We start from the raw sequence: 19,419 nt of genomic DNA, 5'->3' as shown, positions 1-19,419 counted from the left end.
AACCTCATAACCTCTTTAGTCATGAAAACAATCTCTGCTTCTTACCATTAACAAAAAGGCTGTTTGGGTCCAGGCTGTATGTCTCCATCTTGGTGAAACCGTTGGTCTCATTTATGAATTTGCGATATGTGTTCACTCGATCAAAAGGGGGAGCTGTGGTGATTTTACGATAGCAGCAGACACTGTCTACTCCGGTGTTCTTGCCCTGGTTCACAGGTCTGAGAATGAAAAGACACAACTTGAGACATATTCAGAGAAGCTGAATATGGACTTTGGATGACTTCACAGAAGTAAGATTTGGAAGTTTTCATACAGTATTTTTTCATATGGCGTCTTTAAATTTTAAATTCCACTTCCAACCTGATCTTGGGAAGGCATGGAGGAAACTAATCATTGGGCCTCCAGCACAGTCGTTGGAAATGAATATTGAAGCAAAGAAATATTTTGGGATGAAGATGCGGGAAGGATTCTTAGAGATTTTTATATCAATGTGATACATTACAGACTGGAACTGAAAGAAAGTATGGGTTTTCTCAAATAGACTAAATGTTTTGAGAGGTTATCCCCATTAGAGGGCATTTAGGTATCACAAAAAAATCTCCATACCATATTACTTACCTTAATGCTGATAAGCTACAGTTGATCAAATTAGGACCAATCTTGCTGGTGTTCAATATCTGTTCCAACTAGATTTAAAGGAAAAACTATGTATTTATTGCTTCTAGTAAAACACTACTGCTGACTATTTTATGAAAATCTTATGTGGAAGAGCTACTTGCATAAGTATGAATTTGTCTCCTCACCAATTTACCGAAGATTCTTTGTGTTATGCTGAAGAGCTTTGACTTGGGATTATCCATCTGTGGCCTATAGATCAAATTAGTTGTAATGAAGTTGACCGTAAAGCATTCGGTTGCCACTGGAGGTATGGTTGTGGGAGAAACAGCTGGAAGAGGAATAATGGATGTGAGATATGGAAACCAGAACTGATAGTATATAACCTATCCCTCAATCACTGTTTTGTATCTTATATTTCCTATCATGAACCTGGGGCTCAGTGGTGCATTACAGAAGTTTAAGAACAAGCAAATCCTTTTCACAAGCTGTTATTCTCAATCTGTTGTAGGTCGAGAAAAGGGCAAAAAGGATGAGCAAGGCCTGGAAACCAAATTGTGGAAAAGAAAGATTAATGGGTTAAGCCTTGAGAACAGGACTGAGCAGAATTATGGTATCACTTTTCAAGAATGGAAAATGGTAGTATACAAAATGAAATGTGCTGTTGTGTAAAGTCCCAAGATGCAGAAAAAATTCACAAAGCAGATTCATGTTCGGAGTTACAAAATTGTTCCTAATGGTCAAAATCAGAGTTGGAATATCAGAAATCAGTATCCACCCTCTGTTTGAAGAACTCTACTGATCATACCACTTTGGGAATTGACATGATGTGCTGGGTGATATATTGTACTAGAAAATCTTCTCAATATTTAATCTGCTTCTATATTCCTGTGGTTTCCACCTATTGTTTGTGGCAAAAGCCTCTAGGGCATACTGCTTTACTTGCTATATTTGGGACAAAGTTGTACATTTTAGATTGTGTACCACATTTTGAATCCATCTCAAAGAACCTTTGTAAAGGTGTACTTACTGGTCACAGGTGATGCTTCATGATAATCTGAAATGGAAAGAGAGTTGTAAAAATGGAAAGAGAGTCACAAAAGAAGGCACAAGAGCACACTGATGTGGGAAGTCATTCAACGAATCTCAGATAGTAGGGTTGTAAATAATTCTGAAGGTCTCCAAATAGCAGCCATCTTTAGTTTAAGTAGGCCACTGTGACTAACTCTATCTATATAAAGTGTCCACCTAATCCAATGATTTCTTGTAAGCAGGTCCTGGGACAGTGTCAGAAAAAAATCTTCGAGAAGAACAGAGCCAGCATGTCTGGACTGCAAAATTTCAAATGGCCATGACGGGTTAATAAACATGTTGCCATCTACTGGTCATCTAAATTTTTGTAGCTTGAATTTGGTAAAGCTAAAGAAAGTCGTGTATCCCTCTGGCAGCTGTCCATTATGCCATCGAGAGGAATTATCACTTAAGTTACTTAACATTGGGTCAGAACCGATTCAGTGCCAACCTCATAACCTCTTTAGTCATGAAAACAATCTCTGCTTCTTACCATTAACAAAAAGGCTGTTTGGGTCCAGGCTGTATGTCTCCATCTTGGTGAAACCGTTGGTCTCATTTATGAATTTGCGATATGTGTTCACTCGATCAAAAGGGGGAGCTGTGGTGATTTTACGATAGCAGCAGACACTGTCTACTCCGGTGTTCTTGCCCTGGTTCACAGGTCTGAGAATGAAAAGACACAACTTGAGACATATTCAGAGAAGCTGAATATGGACTTTGGATGACTTCACAGAAGTAAGATTTGGAAGTTTTCATACAGTATTTTTCATATGGCGTCTTTAAATTTTAAATTCCACTTCCAACCTGATCTTGGGAAGGCATGGAGGAAACTAATCATTGGGCCTCCAGCACAGTCGTTGGAAATGAATATTGAAGCAAAGAAATATTTTGGGATGAAGATGCGGGAAGGATTCTTAGAGATTTTTATATCAATGTGATACATTACAGACTGGAACTGAAAGAAAGTATGGGTTTTCTCAAATAGACTAAATGTTTTGAGAGGTTATCCCCATTAGAGGGCATTTAGGTATCACAAAAAAATCTCCATACCATATTACTTACCTTAATGCTGATAAGCTACAGTTGATCAAATTAGGACCAATCTTGCTGGTGTTCAATATCTGTTCCAACTAGATTTAAAGGAAAAACTATGTATTTATTGCTTCTAGTAAAACACTACTGCTGACTATTTTATGAAAATCTTATGTGGAAGAGCTACTTGCATAAGTATGAATTTGTCTCCTCACCAATTTACCGAAGATTCTTTGTGTTATGCTGAAGAGCTTTGACTTGGGATTATCCATCTGTGGCCTATAGATCAAATTAGTTGCAATGAAGTTGACCGTAAAGCATTCGGTTGCCACTGGAGGTATGGTTGTGGGAGAAACAGCTGGAAGAGGAATAATGGATGTGAGATATGGAAACCAGAACTGATAGTATATAACCTATCCCTCAATCACTGTTTTGTATCTTATATTTCCTATCATGAACCTGGGGCTCAGTGGTGCATTACAGAAGTTTAAGAACAAGCAAATCCTTTTCACAAGCTGTTATTCTCAATCTGTTGTAGGTCGAGAAAAGGGCAAAAAGGATGAGCAAGGCCTGGAAACCAAATTGTGGAAAAGAAAGATTAATGGGTTAAGCCTTGAGAACAGGACTGAGCAGAATTATGGTATCACTTTTCAAGAATGGAAAATGGTAGTATACAAAATGAAATGTGCTGTTGTGTAAAGTCCGAAGATGCAGAAAAAATTCACAAAGCAGATTCATGTTCGGAGTTACAAAATTGTTCCTAATGGTCAAAATCAGAGTTGGAATATCAGAAATCAGTATTCGCTCTCTGTTTGAAAATCTCTACTGAACAATCTACTTTGGGAATTGACATGGTGCACTGGTTGACAACTTTTACTGTCTGGAAAATCCTCTTAATATTTAACCTGCTTCTACATCCCTGTGGTTTCCCGAAATTGATTGTGGCAAAAGCCGCTACAGCATACTACTTTACTAGCTCTGCAATTGGATTATTTGGGACAACATTGAACATTTAGATTGTGTACCACAGTTGGAATCCATGGTTCAAGGAACCTTTGTAAAGGTGTACTTACTGGTCACAGGTGATGCTTCATGATAATCTGAAATGGAAAGAGAGTTGTAAAAATGGAAAGAGAGTCACAAAAGAAGGCACAAGAGCACACTGCTATGGGAAGTCACTCTCAAGGTTTCCACCATGAGAAAAAGAAGAGACGATCAATTCCTCCTATATACTTCCAACTACTCCATCTCAACGAATCTCAGATAGTAGGGTTGCAAATTATTCTGAAGGTCTCCAAATAGCAGCCATCTTTAGTTTAAGTAGGCCACTGTGACTAACTCTATCTATATAAAGTGTCCACCTAGTCCAATGATTTCTTGTAAGCTGGTCCTGGGACAGTGTCAGAAAAAAATCGAAAAGAATAGAGCCAGTACGACTGGACTGCAAAGTTCCAAATGACCACGACGGGTTAATAAACATGTTGCCATCTACTGGTCATCTAAATTTATGTAGCCTTAATTTGATAGAACTAAAGAAAGTCTTGTAGCCCTCTGGCAGCTGTCCATTGTGTCACCGAGAGGAACTATCACTTAACATTGGTCAGAACCGATTCAGTGCCAACCTCATAATCCCTTTAGCCATGAAAACGATCTCTACTTCTTACCATTAACAAAAAGGCTGTTTGGGTCCAGGCTGTATGTCTCCATCTTGGTGAAACCGTTGGTCTCATTTATGAATTTGTGATATGTGTTCACTCGATCAAAAGGGGGAGCTGTAATGATTTTACGATAGCAGCAGACACTGTCTACTCCGGTGCTGCTGCCCTGATTCACAGTTCTGAGAATGAAAAGACACAACTTGACACATATTCAGAGAAGCTGTAGAGGACTTTGGATAATTTCTCAGAAATAAGGTTTGGAAGTTTTCATACAGTATTTTTAAACTCATGTTTTTAAATTTTAAATTCCACTTCCAACCTGATTTTGGGAAGGCATGAAGGAAGCTAACCATGGAACCTCCAGCAGAATGATAGGAAATGAATGCTGAAGCAAAGCAATGTTTTGGGGTGAAGATGTGGAAAGGAGTCTTTTAGAGATTTTTATATCAGTATGATATGTTATATAGTGGAATTGAGAGAAAGTATGGGTTGTCTCAAATAGACTAAATATTGTGAGAAGTCATCTCCATTAGAGGGCATTTAGGTATCAGAAAAGAAATCTCCATCCCATATTACTTACCTTAATGCTGATAAGCTACAGTTGATCAAATCAGGACCAATCTTGCTTGTGTCCAATATCTGTCCCAACTAGGTTTAAAGGAAAAACTAAGTATTTATTGCTGGCAGTAAAACAATACTGCTGACAATTTTGTGAAAATCTTATGTGGAAGAGCTACTTGGGTAAGTATGCATTTGTCTCCTCACCAATTTACTGAAGACTCTTTGCGTTGAGCTGAAGAGCTTTGACTTGGGATTATCCATCTGTGGCCTATAGATCAAATTAGTTGCAATGAAGTTGACCGTAAAGCATTCGGTTGCCACTGGAGGTTTGGAAGTGGGAGAAACAGCTGGAAGAGGAATAATGGAAGTGAGATATGGAAACCAGAACTGATAGTATATAATCTATCCATCTATCACTGTTTTGTATCTTATAATTCCGATCATGAACTTGGGGCTCAGTGGTGCATTACAGAAGTTTAAGAACAAGAAAATCCTTTTCACAAGCTGTTATTCTCAATCTGTTGTAGGTCCAGAAAAGGGCAAAATGGATGATCAAGGACTGGAAACCAAGTTGTGCAAAAGAAAGATTGATCGATTAAGCCAGTGGTCTTCAACCTTTCCGGATTCAAGGACAGGAGGGAAGGATAGCAGTTTGAAAATGGGTGAGCCCGCTTGCATGCCTGCACACAACACCAGAAACACTGGCTCGCCACTAGCAGCTCTGTTCGCGCATGTGGCATGCACTGTTGTCATGCACATGCGTGAATGGCAGCGTACGTCCCATGGCGGCTAGCAGCCTGTTCACGCATGTGCCAACATGGCCGCAAACCACCTGGGCTAGCAACGCATGCACAAATGAGCTGCACACACCGGTCTCAAACTAGCATCCTCGTTCACGCCCACATGCATGTTCAAACTGGGCCATAGTGACTAGCACGAGTGGGGGGGAAATACGCGCCCATGCATGTGTGCACTGGCCAGCCATTTCTGCGGCCCACAGGCCAAAAGACCACGGCTAGGTCCCAGGTCCAGGACATAGGTTGCGGCCTCCTGGGTTAAGCCTTGAAAACAGGACTGAGCAGGATTATGGTAGCACTTTTCAAGAATGTAAAACAGTAGTATACAAAAGGGAATATGGTCAGTGGTGGGATTCAGCTGGTTGGCACCATTTCAGCAGAACCAGTAGCTAATTTTTTTGTTGACCAGGCCCAGAAGGGACTTCTGGAAGCAGCATCCATGCAGAGAACCAGTTATTCAAATATTTGATCCCACCACTGAATAGGCTGTTGTGTAAAGTCCCAAGATGCAGAAAAAATTCACAAGGCAGATTCTTGTTCAGAGTTACAAAATTGTTCCTAATGGTCAAAATCAGAGTTGGAATATCAGAAATCAGTATTCGCTCTCTGTTTGAAAATCTCTACTGAACAATCTACTTTGGGAATTGACATGGTGCACTGGTTGACAACTTTTACTGTCTGGAAAATCCTCTTAATATTTAACCTGCTTCTACATCCCTGTGGTTTCCCGACATTGATTGTGGCAAAAGCCGCTACAGCATACTACTTTACTAGCTCTGCAATTGGATTATTTGGGACAACATTGAACATTTAGATTGTGTACCACAGTTGGAATCCATGGTTCAAGGAACCTTTGTAAAGGTGTACTTACTGGTCACAGGTGATGCTTCATGATAATCTGAAATGGAAAGAGAGTTGTAAAAATGGAAAGAAAGTCACAAAAGAAGGCACAAGAGCACACTGGTATGGGAAGTCACTCTCAAGGTTTCCACCATGAGAAAAAGAAGAGACGATCAATTCCTCCTATATACTTCCAACTACTCCATCTCAACGAATCTCAGATAGTAGAGTTGCAAATTATTCTGAAGGTCTCCAAATAGCAGCCATCTTTAGTTTAAGTACACTGTGACTAACTCTATCTATATAAAGTGTCCACCTAGTCCAATGATTTCTTGTAAGCTGGTCCTGGGACAGTGTCAGAAAAAAATCGAAAAGAATAGAGCCAGTACGTCTGGACAGCAAAGTTCCAAATGACCACGACGGGTTACTAAACATGTTGCCATCTACTGGTCATCTAAATTTATGTAGCCTTAATTTGGTAGAACTAAAGAAAGTCTTGTAGCCCTCTGGCAGCTGTCCATTTTGTCATGGAGAGAAATTATCACTTAAGTTACTTAACATTGGTCAGAACCGATTCAGCACCAACCTCATAACCTCTTTATCTATGAAAACTATCTCTACTTCTTACCATTAACAAAAAGGCTGTTTGGGTCCAGGCTGTATGTCTCCATCTTGGTGAAACCGTTGGTCTCATTTATGAATTTGTGATATGTGTTCACTCGATCAAAAGGGGGAGCTGTAATGATTTTACGATAGCAGCAGACACTGTCTACTCCGGTGCTGCTGCCCTGATTCACAGTTCTAAGAATGAAAAGACACAACTTGAGACATATTCAGAGAAGCTGTAGAGGGCTTTGGATGACTCACAGAGGTAAGGTTTGGAAGTTTTCATACAGTATTTTTAATCTGATGTTTTTAAATTTTAAATTCCACTTCCAAACTGATTTTGGGAAGGCATGGAGGAAGCTAACCATGGGGCCTCCGGCAGAATGATAGAAAATGAATACTGAAGCAATGTTTTGGGGTGAAGTTGTGGAAAGGAGTCTTTTAGAGATTTTTATATCAGTATGATATGTTATATAGTGGAATTGAGAGAAAGTATGGGTTGTCTCAAATAGACTAAATATTGTGAGAAGTCATCTCCACTAGAGGGCATTTAGGTATCAGAAAAAAAATCTCCATCCCATATTACTTACCTTAATGCTGATAAGCTACAGTTGATCAAATCAGGACCAATCTTGCTTGTGTCCAATATCTGTCCCAACTAGGTGTAAAGGAAGAACTATGTATTTATTGCTGGTAGTAAAGCAGTACTGCTGACTATTTTGTGAAAATCTTATGTGGAAGAGTTACTGATGTAAATATGCATTTGTCTCCTCACCAATTTACTGAAGACTCTTTGCGTTGAGCTGAAGAGCTTTGACTTGGGATTATCCATCTGTGACCTATAGATCAAATTTGTTGCAGTGAAGTTGACTGTAAAGCATTCGGTTGCCACTGGAGGTATGGAAGTGGGAGAAACAGCTGGAAGAGGAATAACGGATGTCAGATATGGAAACCAGAATTGATAGTATCTATCCATGAATCACTGTTTTGAATTTTGTGATGGCTGTCATGAACAGTGATGGTTCAATGTTGCATAACATAAGATAATGGATTTCAGATACGGAGACCAAAGCTGATTATACATAATTTTTCCTTCCTTCCTTCCTTCTTTCCATTGTTGTTTTGTACTTTGCACATCATGTCACGAACTCAGTTCAGTTGTGCATAACACAAGTTTGGCAACTAGTATAGAGTTTTTATATTTTGAAATTACAGTTAGTAGTGTACTTTTGATCACAGCTAAGTGCAACATTTCAGTGGCTAAACAAAACGGTTATTTTTAAGTGAGATTTGCTATATTTTATGTCCTTTTATGCCACAGTTGTTAAGTGAGTCATTGCAGTTGTTAAGTTAGTAGCACGTTCGTTAAGTGAATCTGGCATCCCCATTGACTTTGCTTGTCAGAAGGTTGTCAAAGGTGATCATGTGACCGTGGGACACCACAACCATCAAAAATATATGACAGTTGCTAAGCATCTGAGTTTTGATCATATGACCATGGGGATGCTGCAATGGTCATAGGCATGAAAAATGATCATAAGTTGCTTTTTTAGTGCCATTGGAACTTCAAATGGTCACTAAACAAATGGTTTAGAATGATTAGAGTGGTTTAGAATGGTTAAGTACTACCAGTACCTACAATTTCCATTTACTATTGGAACGCTGTTACCTTCCCACCATAGTGGTCCCTATTTTTCTACTTGCATTTTTACATGCTTTTGAACTGCTAGGTTGGCAGAAGCTGGGACGAGTAACAGGCGCTCACTCTGTTACACGGCACTCGGGATTTGACCCCCCAAACTGCCGACCTTCTGATCGACAAGCTCAGCGTCCTAACCCACTGAGCCACCGCGTCCCTTGCAATATGTGATATACTCTCATTTATTTTAAATCTTGCACAAATATTTTGCTCTAATTGTATCCAAACATTTGGATTGTACAAGTAATCCTCAACTTATAACCAGGTTGCCCCTGCTGTCTGAATGCTGGACAAGTGGCCCCCAACCCCTGGATGCAAGGACAACTCACTGCCCACAAGACAAAATGTTATGATTTGAATGTGAGGTTAAAAATATATATAAGCGACTACATAAATTATTGCTTTAGCTGAAACGTTGATGTTTGAATATGACAGCGAACAGCTTCTCACTACTATTGTTTGGATTTAATGTTTGAACTTTAAATCTACTCAAAAGAGAACAAACCGTTGCTTACCCCATGCTTCTGACCATCACGGTGTCTCCGAACAAAGGGTGTGTGTGTGTGTGTGTGTGCGTGTGCGTGCGTGCGTGCGTGTGTGTGTGTGTCTTAAGAGACTGCTCCTGGAGACCATTAAGTGAAAAATGAATTGGGCAGAGCCAGCAGAAGTGTAGGAATGGCCGGTGATAGAACTGCAGGAAGGAGTGGTGATTTGTTGCGCTTTGAGAGGCACCAAATCAGAGTGGATTTGGCATCTGCTTCAAAAAAGTGATACCCTTTGAGAGCTTTACAGGGAGGGAAATTATATTTCTGCACAGCTCTGCCTGTATCTGTGCAACTTGCTGGCCTTCATTACAGGGTTGTTAATTCACGTGTGTGATTTATTAATACTCCCTGTTTGTGATTTATTTACCCGATCGGGCAGGTTATTATTATTATTATTATTATTATTATTATTATTATTATTATTATTATTATTAATATTATTTATTGCATTTATATACCGCCCTTTCCCTGAGGACTCAGGGCGGTTTACAGGGAGTTAAAAATCAACCATACAAAAGTTAAAAAACCAATTTAAAAAGATTAAACCAACCTTGTACAAATTAAAAACCCCAATTAAAATAAATTTCTCCTCAGCCTGGGCCCGAGAGCTCAAAGAGCCAGGTCTTCAGGCCCCGGCGGAATGATCGGAGGTCGGGGGCAGTCCTCAGCTCCACTGGCAGCTGGTTCCAGAGGGCAGGCGCCCCCACTGAGAAGGCCCTATCCCTGGGTGTCACCCGCCGGCAATCTCTCACCGGTGGGACCCTGAGCAGACCCTCCCTGTGGGAGCGCACTGGGCGAAGGGCGTTTGATGCTGGCAGCAGGTGTTCCCTCAAATACCCCGGACCCAGGCCATGTAGGGCTTTATAGGTGATAACCAGCACCTTGAATTTCACCCGGAGGGCAACCGGAAGCCAATGCAGCTCGCGGAGTAGAGGTGTTACATGGGAGTATCGGGAGACCCCCATTACAACTCGCGCGGCCGCATTCTGCACCAGTTGAAGCCTCCGAGTGGTCTTCAAGGGCAGCCCCATGTAGAGAGCGTTACAGTAGTCCAAACGGGAGGTCACAAGCGCATGAGTAACTGTGCGTAGGGCGTCTCGGTCCAGATAGGGACGCAACTGGCGCACCAGGCGAACCTGTGCAAAAGCCCCCCTGGTCACGGCTCCTATGTGATCTTCAAAATTGAGTCGTGAATCCAGGAGGACGCCCAAGTTGCGAGCCCTATCAACGGGGGGTAACACCTCACCCCCCATCGTTAGAGGTGGAATAACCTGGTTAGCCCGAGATGCCGATATGCACAGCCACTCAGTCTTGGCGGGATTGAGACGAAGCCTGTTTCTCCCCATCCAGACCTGAACCGCCTCCAGGCACCGGGACATCACGGCGAGGGCATCACTGGGTTGGTTCGGGGTGGAAAGAAAAAGTTGGGTATCATCAGCGTACTGATGATACCCCACCCTGAAACCACGAATGATCTCGCCCAGCGGCTTCATATAGATGTTGAACAGGAGAGGCGAGAGAACCGACCCCTGAGGGACTCCACAAATGAGAGGCCTCGGGGCGGATCTCTGCCCTCCCGTCAACACCGACTGCGAGCGGCCCTGGAGGTAGGAGGAGAACCACCGTAAAACGGTGCCTCCCACTCCCAACCCCCTGAGACGCCACAGCAGGATACCATGGTCGATGGTATCGAAAGCCGCTGAGAGATCTAATAGGACCAGGACAGAGGAACAACCCCTGTCCCTTGCCCTCCAGAGATCATTCACCAGCGCGACCAATGCCGTCTCCGTGCTGTGTCCGGGCCTGAAACCCGATTGGTACGGGTCCAGATAATCAGTTTCCTCCAGGAACAGAGGGAGCTGATGCGCCACCACACTCTCAACAACCTTCGCCAAAAAGCGAAGGTTGGAGACTGGACGATAGTTGTTTAAAGCAGCCGGGTCCAAAGCAGGCTTCTTGAGAAGGGGTCTCACCACCGCCTCCTTCAAGGCGGCAGGGAAGACACCCTCCTTCAAAGAAGCAGTTATTACTGCATGGAACCAGCCTCGTGTTCCCTCCCGAGCCGCATAAGCAAGCCAGGAGGGGCACGGATCCAACAAACAGGTGGTGGTGCTCAGTCTCCCCATGATCCTGTCCACATCATCAGGGGAAACAGGGTCGAACTCAGTCCAGATAACATGCTCAAGACCGCCCGATTCCTCCACATCAGACTCTGCCCAGTCAGAGTCCAGGCCGGTACGGATCTGAGCGATTTTGTCCGCCAGATGATGACTAAACTCCTCGGCTCGTCCCCGCAAGGGATCCTCTCTCACCTCCTGGTTAAGGAGGGAGCGAGTCACCCTAAACAGGGCGGCCGGGCGATTATCTGCGGACACGATAAGGGCGGCAAAGTAGTTAGACTTCGCCGTCCTTATCGCTGCAAGATAAGACCTTATAAAGGTTCTTAACTGCAATCGGTCGGATTCGGATCGGCTGGATCTCCAACCGCTCTCTAGACCTCGTCTCCGACGCTTCATCTCCCGGAGCTCCACAGAGAACCATGGGGCCCAACGGGATCTGCGCCAGGTCAGAGGTCGCATGGGTACAACGCAGTCAAGTGCCCCGGTGGCAGCCGTTTCCCAGGCCTCCACCAGAGCATCGACTGGGCTGTGGGTAAGGGTGATAGGTATAGGCCCAAGCGCCCTCTGGAACCGATCCGGGTCCAGCGGCGGGGGGTGGCACAACGGAAAACCAGCCTCAGGAGGTGGTGATCTGACCATGACAGAGGGGTGATGGACGGGGAACCCCCTCCCAGATCATCCAGCCACTGTCCAGATAGGAACACCAGGTCGAGAGTATGATCCCCCACATGAGTCGGGCCCTCAATAACTTGGGTCAGGCCCATGGCCGTCATGGAGGCCATGAACTCCCGAGCTAACTCCGACGACCCTCCCAGTGACGGCAGGTTGAAGTCACCCAGGACTATAAGCCTGGGGAACTCCACTGCCAACCCTGAGAGAGTGTCGAGCAGCTCAGGCAGGGCTGTTGCCACACAGCTGGACGCCAGGTATGTAAGCAACAAGCCCAACTGAGCCCGAGGACCACATCTCAAGAGGAGGGATTCACTCCCGGCCATCTGGACAATGGTGGCCTCCCGGGGACAATCACAGCAGAGCAGCACTGCTATGTGGTTCCTGCGCTTCCTGAGGAAGAATTAGAGCAGCCTGTACCCTACTAAAATTCCACAATGTTATTTCTGAAAAGTACAACTTGTTTGCATTTTCACGAGAAAATCGTTTCCAAAAACACACAGTATACTTGAACTGCTTATTTCAGATGTGTTGGGGGGGGGAGGAAAACAAGAGCCAAAGTCTGGAAATCTGTGAGGAGTGGATGTGCAAGTGATGAGGCTGGAAGGGAAGGACAGTGACTAGGTTTGGAAGTATGATTCCAGCAGGGGTGAGGTAAAATTGTGTGCTGTATACCTCAAAAATCTTATCATGTGAGAATGTTTTGTAATGAACAATGTAAGTTTTGTAGGCTAGAGAATTATTCTTTATTGAAATAGGGAATTGTGGGTTACCCAAAAATTAAGCTTTCTTTTGTATACTATAGCCTATCCTAGAATATTCTATTGCAATTAGATAAAATTTAAAAACAGGATATTGATATGTATTAGTGAAAATATATTTTAAATTTTGTTTAGGTTACAACTAGAAGTGTACTAACTTGCCTATTTTTACTATGTGATAACTAAGGGAATTAGAGAGGGAATCCCTGTTGATGCAACCTGAGCTATTTACAACTTGTTATTTGTTGAATTACCCAACCACCATATTGTTTCACAAATACATGTGTATGTAAATATTAAAAAATCAATAAAACTTGCATGAAAAAAAATCTTATCATGTGGCTGAAAACCACTGGCTTGATCATTAAATTTTCACTGGATTACTGAGGTTTTGCACATTTTTTTTATGATTTTACTGAAAATCTTGGATTTGAGTCCTGATGGGCTGGGCAGTGGGACACAGCAAGAAGATTACTGAGGAATTCCACAACTCAGGTCATGGAGGCAGAAAAATTTAGCATGAAAAATATACAGAAGCAGTCGGCACAGATCCATTGGCACCAACCCACCTGCACCAACCTGCCTGTGTCGACCCACCCACACCAAGTTGTCCCATTCCCTGCTGTATTGGCCTGCCAGTGACAGACTGAATTTATGGCTCAACAGTTGGATAAGGGGGAAAATTAAATCAGTTCTCAGCAAACATTATTCTTCATAAAATAATGGCGTGAATGGAAAATTGCAATAATCTCTATTCCAAGATCAAGAAGGAGGAATAAAGTTACTTTGTATGTATGTGTGTGTACACACATACTGTATGAACATGCTTACGCACAATTATACAAGATTTCTTTACTGAAGAAAAGCTCATTAGTTTTCAATAGCGTAGCTACCTTTTTAGTCACATTAGTGTTAATCCAGTTATAAATATTTCACTCCAATATACTCATCTTGAATTCTGGTTATGTTTAAAAGCAGATTACCCAATTTTAAAAATGATTAGTTTTTGAAAATCATGAATTCATCCAAGATATAGTATTTGGCTATTTGCATTTCATTCACTTGCTCTTGCTGCCACCACCACTGAACTTGAATTTCAGGCCAGAATAATGTCCATTCAGACATAAAAATAGTTGTTATTTTCGGCACATGTAACATCACTGGTTTGGGGGTTGCATTGGTTGCCAGTGTTTCCAGATGCAATTCAAGGTGCTGGTTGTCACCCTTAAAAACCCCTTTATAACTTGGGATTTGGTTACCTGATGGTTTATCTTTTTCCAGTTGTCTCTACTGTGCCTATCTCATCCAGCAGGATCAACATGCTCTGGGTCCCATCAATCAAGGAATGCTGTTGTCAGGGACTAGAAGACATGCCCCCTGGAACATTCTTCCTCCAGAGATTAGGATAACCCTGGCCTTTCGTAAGACCTTGAAACTATGTGCCCAAGCCTGGGGTCCCAAGTGTGTAAAGGGCCCCATTTCCTGATTATGCTGACAATGATGACTGTAATATCTCTTGGCTGCTATTTGTATTTAATTTCTTGTTGGTATTATGTTTTAACTGTTTTATAATTATTTGCTGCCTAGAGTCACTGGTTTGAGATAGGCAGGTGTACGAATAAATGAATGAGTGAATGAATAAATGAAAATGAGGACTCCACCTTCAAGAAGTCTGCAGCCAGAGTAGTCATTTTTAAAAATACTGGGCATTCAACATCACATATCAAGAAACCATCAAGGTTATGAAAGGCTATTTTTTTTTCTAAACTTGATTGTCTACTTACTTTCAATTGGTGTTGTGCTAATAAACGTGGATGCAATATTGGCTTCACTCGTAAAGAGGTTTCCTTCAGAAAAGGAGGTGGTTGTGGTGGTGGTGATATAGGTGCCTGCTGGGAAAGCAAACATAATCCAGTTGTATTCCAGTTATAATATAAACCTAACACTGTCACTTCCTAATTTAGAATATGTTGGGGGAAAAAGACTTACCTTTCCTTGTCCCTGAAGTAGCAGTTGATATTATTTTTGTGGGAGGTGTAGAAGTCCTGAAAGTGCCCAAGCTCGTCATCATCGACTCATAGGGACTAACAGATTCCGTTTGGTGTGAGACGGAAGCAACCAAAGTGGCAGTTGTTGAGCTTTCTCCTCTTACAGGAATCAAAGTTGTTGTCTCCGGCAAGGAAGAGGTTGGGAAAGTCACAAGAGATTTTTCCAGATTCATAGTGCTACTCTCTGAGGAAGTTGTGGAGGATACTGTACTCTCTGCAGTTGGAGTTGTGGTTTTGGAAACAGAAGAGGTGATTTTACTCCTTGCTGGTGAGGTAGAGGCAACTGTACTAGCTGGAAAGCTGGCTGTGATTAACTCAGATGTGGTGGGCTTTGGAGAACCAGCTAAGTGTGCTGTGGAAATTGAATGATGAGTAGTGTATTCTGAAGAGATAGTAGTCTTTATGGAGCTGGAGGACACTGTGCCCTGTAGAGGAGAACTGGCTGTCACTGTTCTGGTGGTTTCCAGTGTGGTGGTTTGTGGAGAAGTACTTAAGTATTCCCTGGTCACTGGAAGTTGAGTAGTGTTTTTTGTTGTACTACTACTAATTGTGGAGCTCTCTGTGGAAGAAATGGAGGGCTGTGTGCTCTTTGGGACAGATGTGATAGTTTGTGATGTAGGAGAAATGGACGTTTGCTCAGGGGTAGAAAGAAGTCTGGAACTGGTTGTGGGAGTTGTAGATGGCACACTACTTGATAAAGCAGAAGCGGTGGTCCCTGGCAAACTGGATGGTGTTATGCTACTCTCTGAAAAAGATGGAGAGGATACTGTGCTCTTTACAGCTGGTGTTGTGGTTTGGGAAATAGAAGATGTTATTCTGCTCTTTGCTGATGCCGTAGAAGGCACTGTACTCATTGGAGAGCTGGCTGCTTCTGATGTGATAGATGCAGGTGTGCTGGCCTCTGGAGAAGTAGCTGTGGTGATGGGATGTTGAGCAGTGGTTTCTGAAGAGCTAGTAATCTTTATAGAGCTGGAGGTCACTGTGCTCTGTAGGAGAGAAGTGGCTGTTGCTGTTGTTATGGGTTCCAACGTGGTGGTTTGTGGAGTAGTAGTTAAGTATTCCCTGGTCGATGGAAGTTCAGTAGTGTTTTTTGTTGTACTAGTACTAATTGTGGAGCTCTCTGTGGAAGAAATGGAGGGCTGTGTGCTCTTTGAGGCAGATGTGGTGATTTGTGATGTAGTGGATTCACTCAAGTTGGCTGCTGGTAATGCTGCGGAGACTGCTATGCTCTCTGGAATAGAAGTTGTGGTTTCTGTACCGGGAGCAGTCATCATGCTACTCTTTCCAGCAGTTGCAGTGCTTTCTGGAGGAGAGGTAGCTGTTTCGGATGTGATGGATTCAAACATGGTGGTCTCTGGCAAAGGTGTGGAATATGCTGTCCTCTCCGAAACGGAACCTGTACTTTCAGTACTAGCAGAAGTAATTGTGCTGCTCTTTTCTGAAATTGTTGTATGTAGTGTTCTCTCCAGAGGAGAGATGGACGTTTGCTCGTGGGTAGAAAGAAGTCTGGAACTGCTTGCCGGAGTTGTAGATGGTGTCATGCCACTCTCTGAAAAAGATGTAGAGGATACTGTGCTCTTTACAGCTGGTGTTGCGGTTTGGGAAATAGAAGATGTTATTCTGCTCTTTGCTGATGATGTAGAAGGCACTGTACTCATTGGAGAGCTGGCTGCTTCTGATGTGATAGATGCAGGTGTGCTGGCCTCTGGAGAAGTAGCTGTGGTGATGGGATGTTGAGCAGTGGTTTCTGAAGAGCTAGTAATCTTTATAGAGCTGGAGGTCACTGTGCTCTTTGGGAGAGAAGTGGCTGTTGCTATTGTTATGGGTTCCAACGTGGTGGTTTGTGGAGTAGTAGTTAAGTATTCCCTGGTCGTTGGAAGTTCAGTAGTGGTTTTTGTTGTACTAGTACTAATTGTGGAAGAAATGGAGGGCTGTGTGCTCTTTGAGGCAGATGTGGTGATTTGTGATGTAGTGGATTCACTCAAGGTGGCTGTTGGTAATGCTGCGGAGACTGCTATGCTCTCTGGAATAGAAGTTGTGGTTTCTATACCGGGAGTAGTCATCATGCTACTCTTTCCAGCAGTTGCAGTGCTTTCTGGAGGAGAGGTAGCTGTTTCGGATGTGATGGATTCAAACATGGTGGTCTCTGGCAAAGGTGTGGAATATGCTGTCCTCTCCGAAACGGAACCTGTACTTTCAGTACTAGCAGAAGTAATTGTGCTGCTCTTTTCTGAAATTGTTGTATGTAGTGTTCTCTCCAGAGGAGAGATGGACGTTTGCTCGGGGGTAGAAAGAAGTCTGGAACTGGTTGCGGGAGTTGTAGATGGTGTCATGCCACTCTCTGAAAAAGATGTAGAGGATACTGTGCTCTTTACAGCTGGTGTTGCGGTTTGGGAAATAGAAGATGTTATTCTGCTCTTTGCTGATGATGTAGAAGGCACTGTACTCATTGGAGAGCTGGCTGCTTCTGATGTGATAGATGCAGGTGTGCTGGCCTCTGGAGAAGTAGCTGTGGTGATGGGATGTTGAGCAGTGGTTTCTGAAGAGCTAGTAATCTTTATAGAGCTGGAGGTCACTGTGCTCTTTGGGAGAGAAGTGGCTGTTGCTATTGTTATGGGTTCCAACGTGGTGGTTTGTGGAGTAGTAGTTAAGTATTCCCTGGTCGTTGGAAGTTCAGTAGTGGTTTTTGTTGTACTAGTACTAATTGTGGAAGAAATGGAGGGCTGTGTGCTCTTTGAGGCAGATGTGGTGATTTGTGATGTAGTGGATTCACTCAAGGTGGCTGTTGGTAATGCTGCGGAGACTGCTATGCTCTCTGGAATAGAAGTTGTGGTTTCTATACCGGGAGTAGTCATCATGCTACTCTTTCCAGCAGTTGCAGTGCTTTCTGGAGGAGAGGTAGCTGTTTCGGATGTGATGGATTCAAACATGGTGGTCTCTGGCAAAGGTGTGGAATATGCTGTCCTCTCCGAAACGGAACCTGTACTTTCAGTACTAGCAGAAGTAATTGTGCTGCTCTTTTCTGAAATTGTTGTATGTAGTGTTCTCTCCAGAGGAGAGATGGACGTTTGCTCGGGGGTAGAAAGAAGTCTGGAACTGGTTGCGGGAGTTGTAGATGGTGTCATGCCACTCTCTGAAAAAGATGTAGAGGATACTGTGCTCTTTACAGCTGGTGTTGCGGTTTGGGAAATAGAAGATGTTATTCTGCTCTTTGCTGATGATGTAGAAGGCACTGTACTCATTGGAGAGCTGGCTGCTTCTGATGTGATAGATGCAGGTGTGCTGGCCTCTGGAGAAGTAGCTGTGGTGATGGGATGTTGAGCAGTGGTTTCTGAAGAGCTAGTAATCTTTATAGAGCTGGAGGTCACTGTGCTCTTTGGGAGAGAAGTGGCTGTTGCTATTGTTATGGGTTCCAACGTGGTGGTTTGTGGAGTAGTAGTTAAGTATTCCCTGGTCGTTGGAAGTTCAGTAGTGGTTTTTGTGGTACTAGTACTAATTGTGGAAGAAATGGAGGGCTGTGTGCTCTTTGAGGCAGATGTGGTGATTTGTGATGTAGTGGATTCACTCAAGGTGGCTGTTGGTAATGCTGCGGAGACTGCTATGCTCTCTGGAATAGAAGTTGTGGTTTCTATACCGGGAGTAGTCATCATGCTACTCTTTCCAGCAGTTGCAGTGCTTTCTGGAGGAGAGGTAGCTGTTTCGGATGTGATGGATTCAAACATGGTGGTCTCTGGCAAAGGTGTGGAATATGCTGTCCTCTCCGAAACGGAACCTGTACTTTCAGTACTAGCAGAAGTAATTGTGCTGCTCTTTTCTGAAATTGTTGTATGTAGTGTTCTCTCCAGAGGAGAGATGGACGTTTGCTCGGGGGTAGAAAGAAGTCTGGAACTGGTTGCCGGAGTTGTAGATGGTGTCATGCCACTCTCTGAAAAAGATGTAGAGGATACTGTGCTCTTTACAGCTGGTGTTGCGGTTTGGGAAATAGAAGATGTTATTCTGCTCTTTGCTGATGATGTAGAAGGCACTGTACTCATTGGAGAGCTGGCTGCTTCTGATGTGATAGATGCAGGTGTGCTGGCCTCTGGAGAAGTAGCTGTGGTGATGGGATGTTGAGCAGTGGTTTCTGAAGAGCTAGTAATCTTTATAGAGCTGGAGGTCACTGTGCTCTTTGGGAGAGAAGTGGCTGTTGCTATTGTTATGGGTTCCAACGTGGTGGTTTGTGGAGTAGTAGTTAAGTATTCCCTGGTCGTTGGAAGTTCAGTAGTGGTTTTTGTGGTACTAGTACTAATTGTGGAAGAAATGGAGGGCTGTGTGCTCTTTGAGGCAGATGTGGTGATTTGTGATGTAGTGGATTCACTCAAGGTGGCTGCTGGTAATGCTGTGGAGACTGCTAT

General features: G+C 43.3%; 1 protein-coding gene across 11 annotated transcripts in view; it reads right to left on the bottom strand.

Moving 5' to 3' along the window:
- Positions 1 to 15,638, bottom strand: part of LOC308660720 (mucin-16-like) — a 48,449-nt gene extending 32,811 nt beyond the window's left edge. For 8 of the 11 annotated variants that reach the window (XR_014024806.1, XR_014024807.1, XM_081315266.1 and 5 more), the window contains exons 1-17: positions 14,967 to 15,638; positions 14,762 to 14,869; positions 7,959 to 8,101; positions 7,774 to 7,841; positions 7,206 to 7,378; positions 6,609 to 6,635; positions 5,145 to 5,287; positions 4,960 to 5,027; positions 4,386 to 4,558; positions 3,795 to 3,821; positions 2,937 to 3,079; positions 2,752 to 2,819; positions 2,180 to 2,352; positions 1,646 to 1,672; positions 804 to 946; positions 619 to 686; positions 46 to 218 (exon numbers count right to left, since the gene is read on the bottom strand). Coding sequence is in view for 9 of the 11 variants with exons in the window: in XM_081315266.1 (XP_081171392.1) it covers positions 46 to 218; positions 619 to 686; positions 804 to 946; positions 1,646 to 1,672; positions 2,180 to 2,352; positions 2,752 to 2,819; positions 2,937 to 3,079; positions 3,795 to 3,821; positions 4,386 to 4,558; positions 4,960 to 5,027; positions 5,145 to 5,287; positions 6,609 to 6,635; positions 7,206 to 7,378; positions 7,774 to 7,841; positions 7,959 to 8,101; positions 14,762 to 14,869; positions 14,967 to 15,198 (1,957 nt within the window). In the remaining 2 variants the exon portion in view is untranslated. The remainder of the gene's footprint in view (positions 1 to 45; positions 219 to 618; positions 687 to 803; positions 947 to 1,645; positions 1,673 to 2,179; positions 2,353 to 2,751; positions 2,820 to 2,936; positions 3,080 to 3,794; positions 3,822 to 4,385; positions 4,559 to 4,959; positions 5,028 to 5,144; positions 5,288 to 6,608; positions 6,636 to 7,205; positions 7,379 to 7,773; positions 7,842 to 7,958; positions 8,102 to 14,761; positions 14,870 to 14,966) is intronic. The other 3 variants (XM_081315263.1, XM_081315267.1, XM_081315268.1) reach the window with 3 other exon arrangements.
- Positions 15,639 to 19,419: the final 3,781 nt, after the last annotated feature.

Source organism: Vipera berus (genome assembly GCF_964194415.1).
Source record: "Vipera berus genome assembly, chromosome: 1".
NCBI classification, from domain to species: domain Eukaryota; kingdom Metazoa; phylum Chordata; class Lepidosauria; order Squamata; family Viperidae; genus Vipera; species Vipera berus.
Note: the sequence above shows the minus strand (reverse complement) of the source record. Positions and strands in the feature narration are given on the sequence as shown.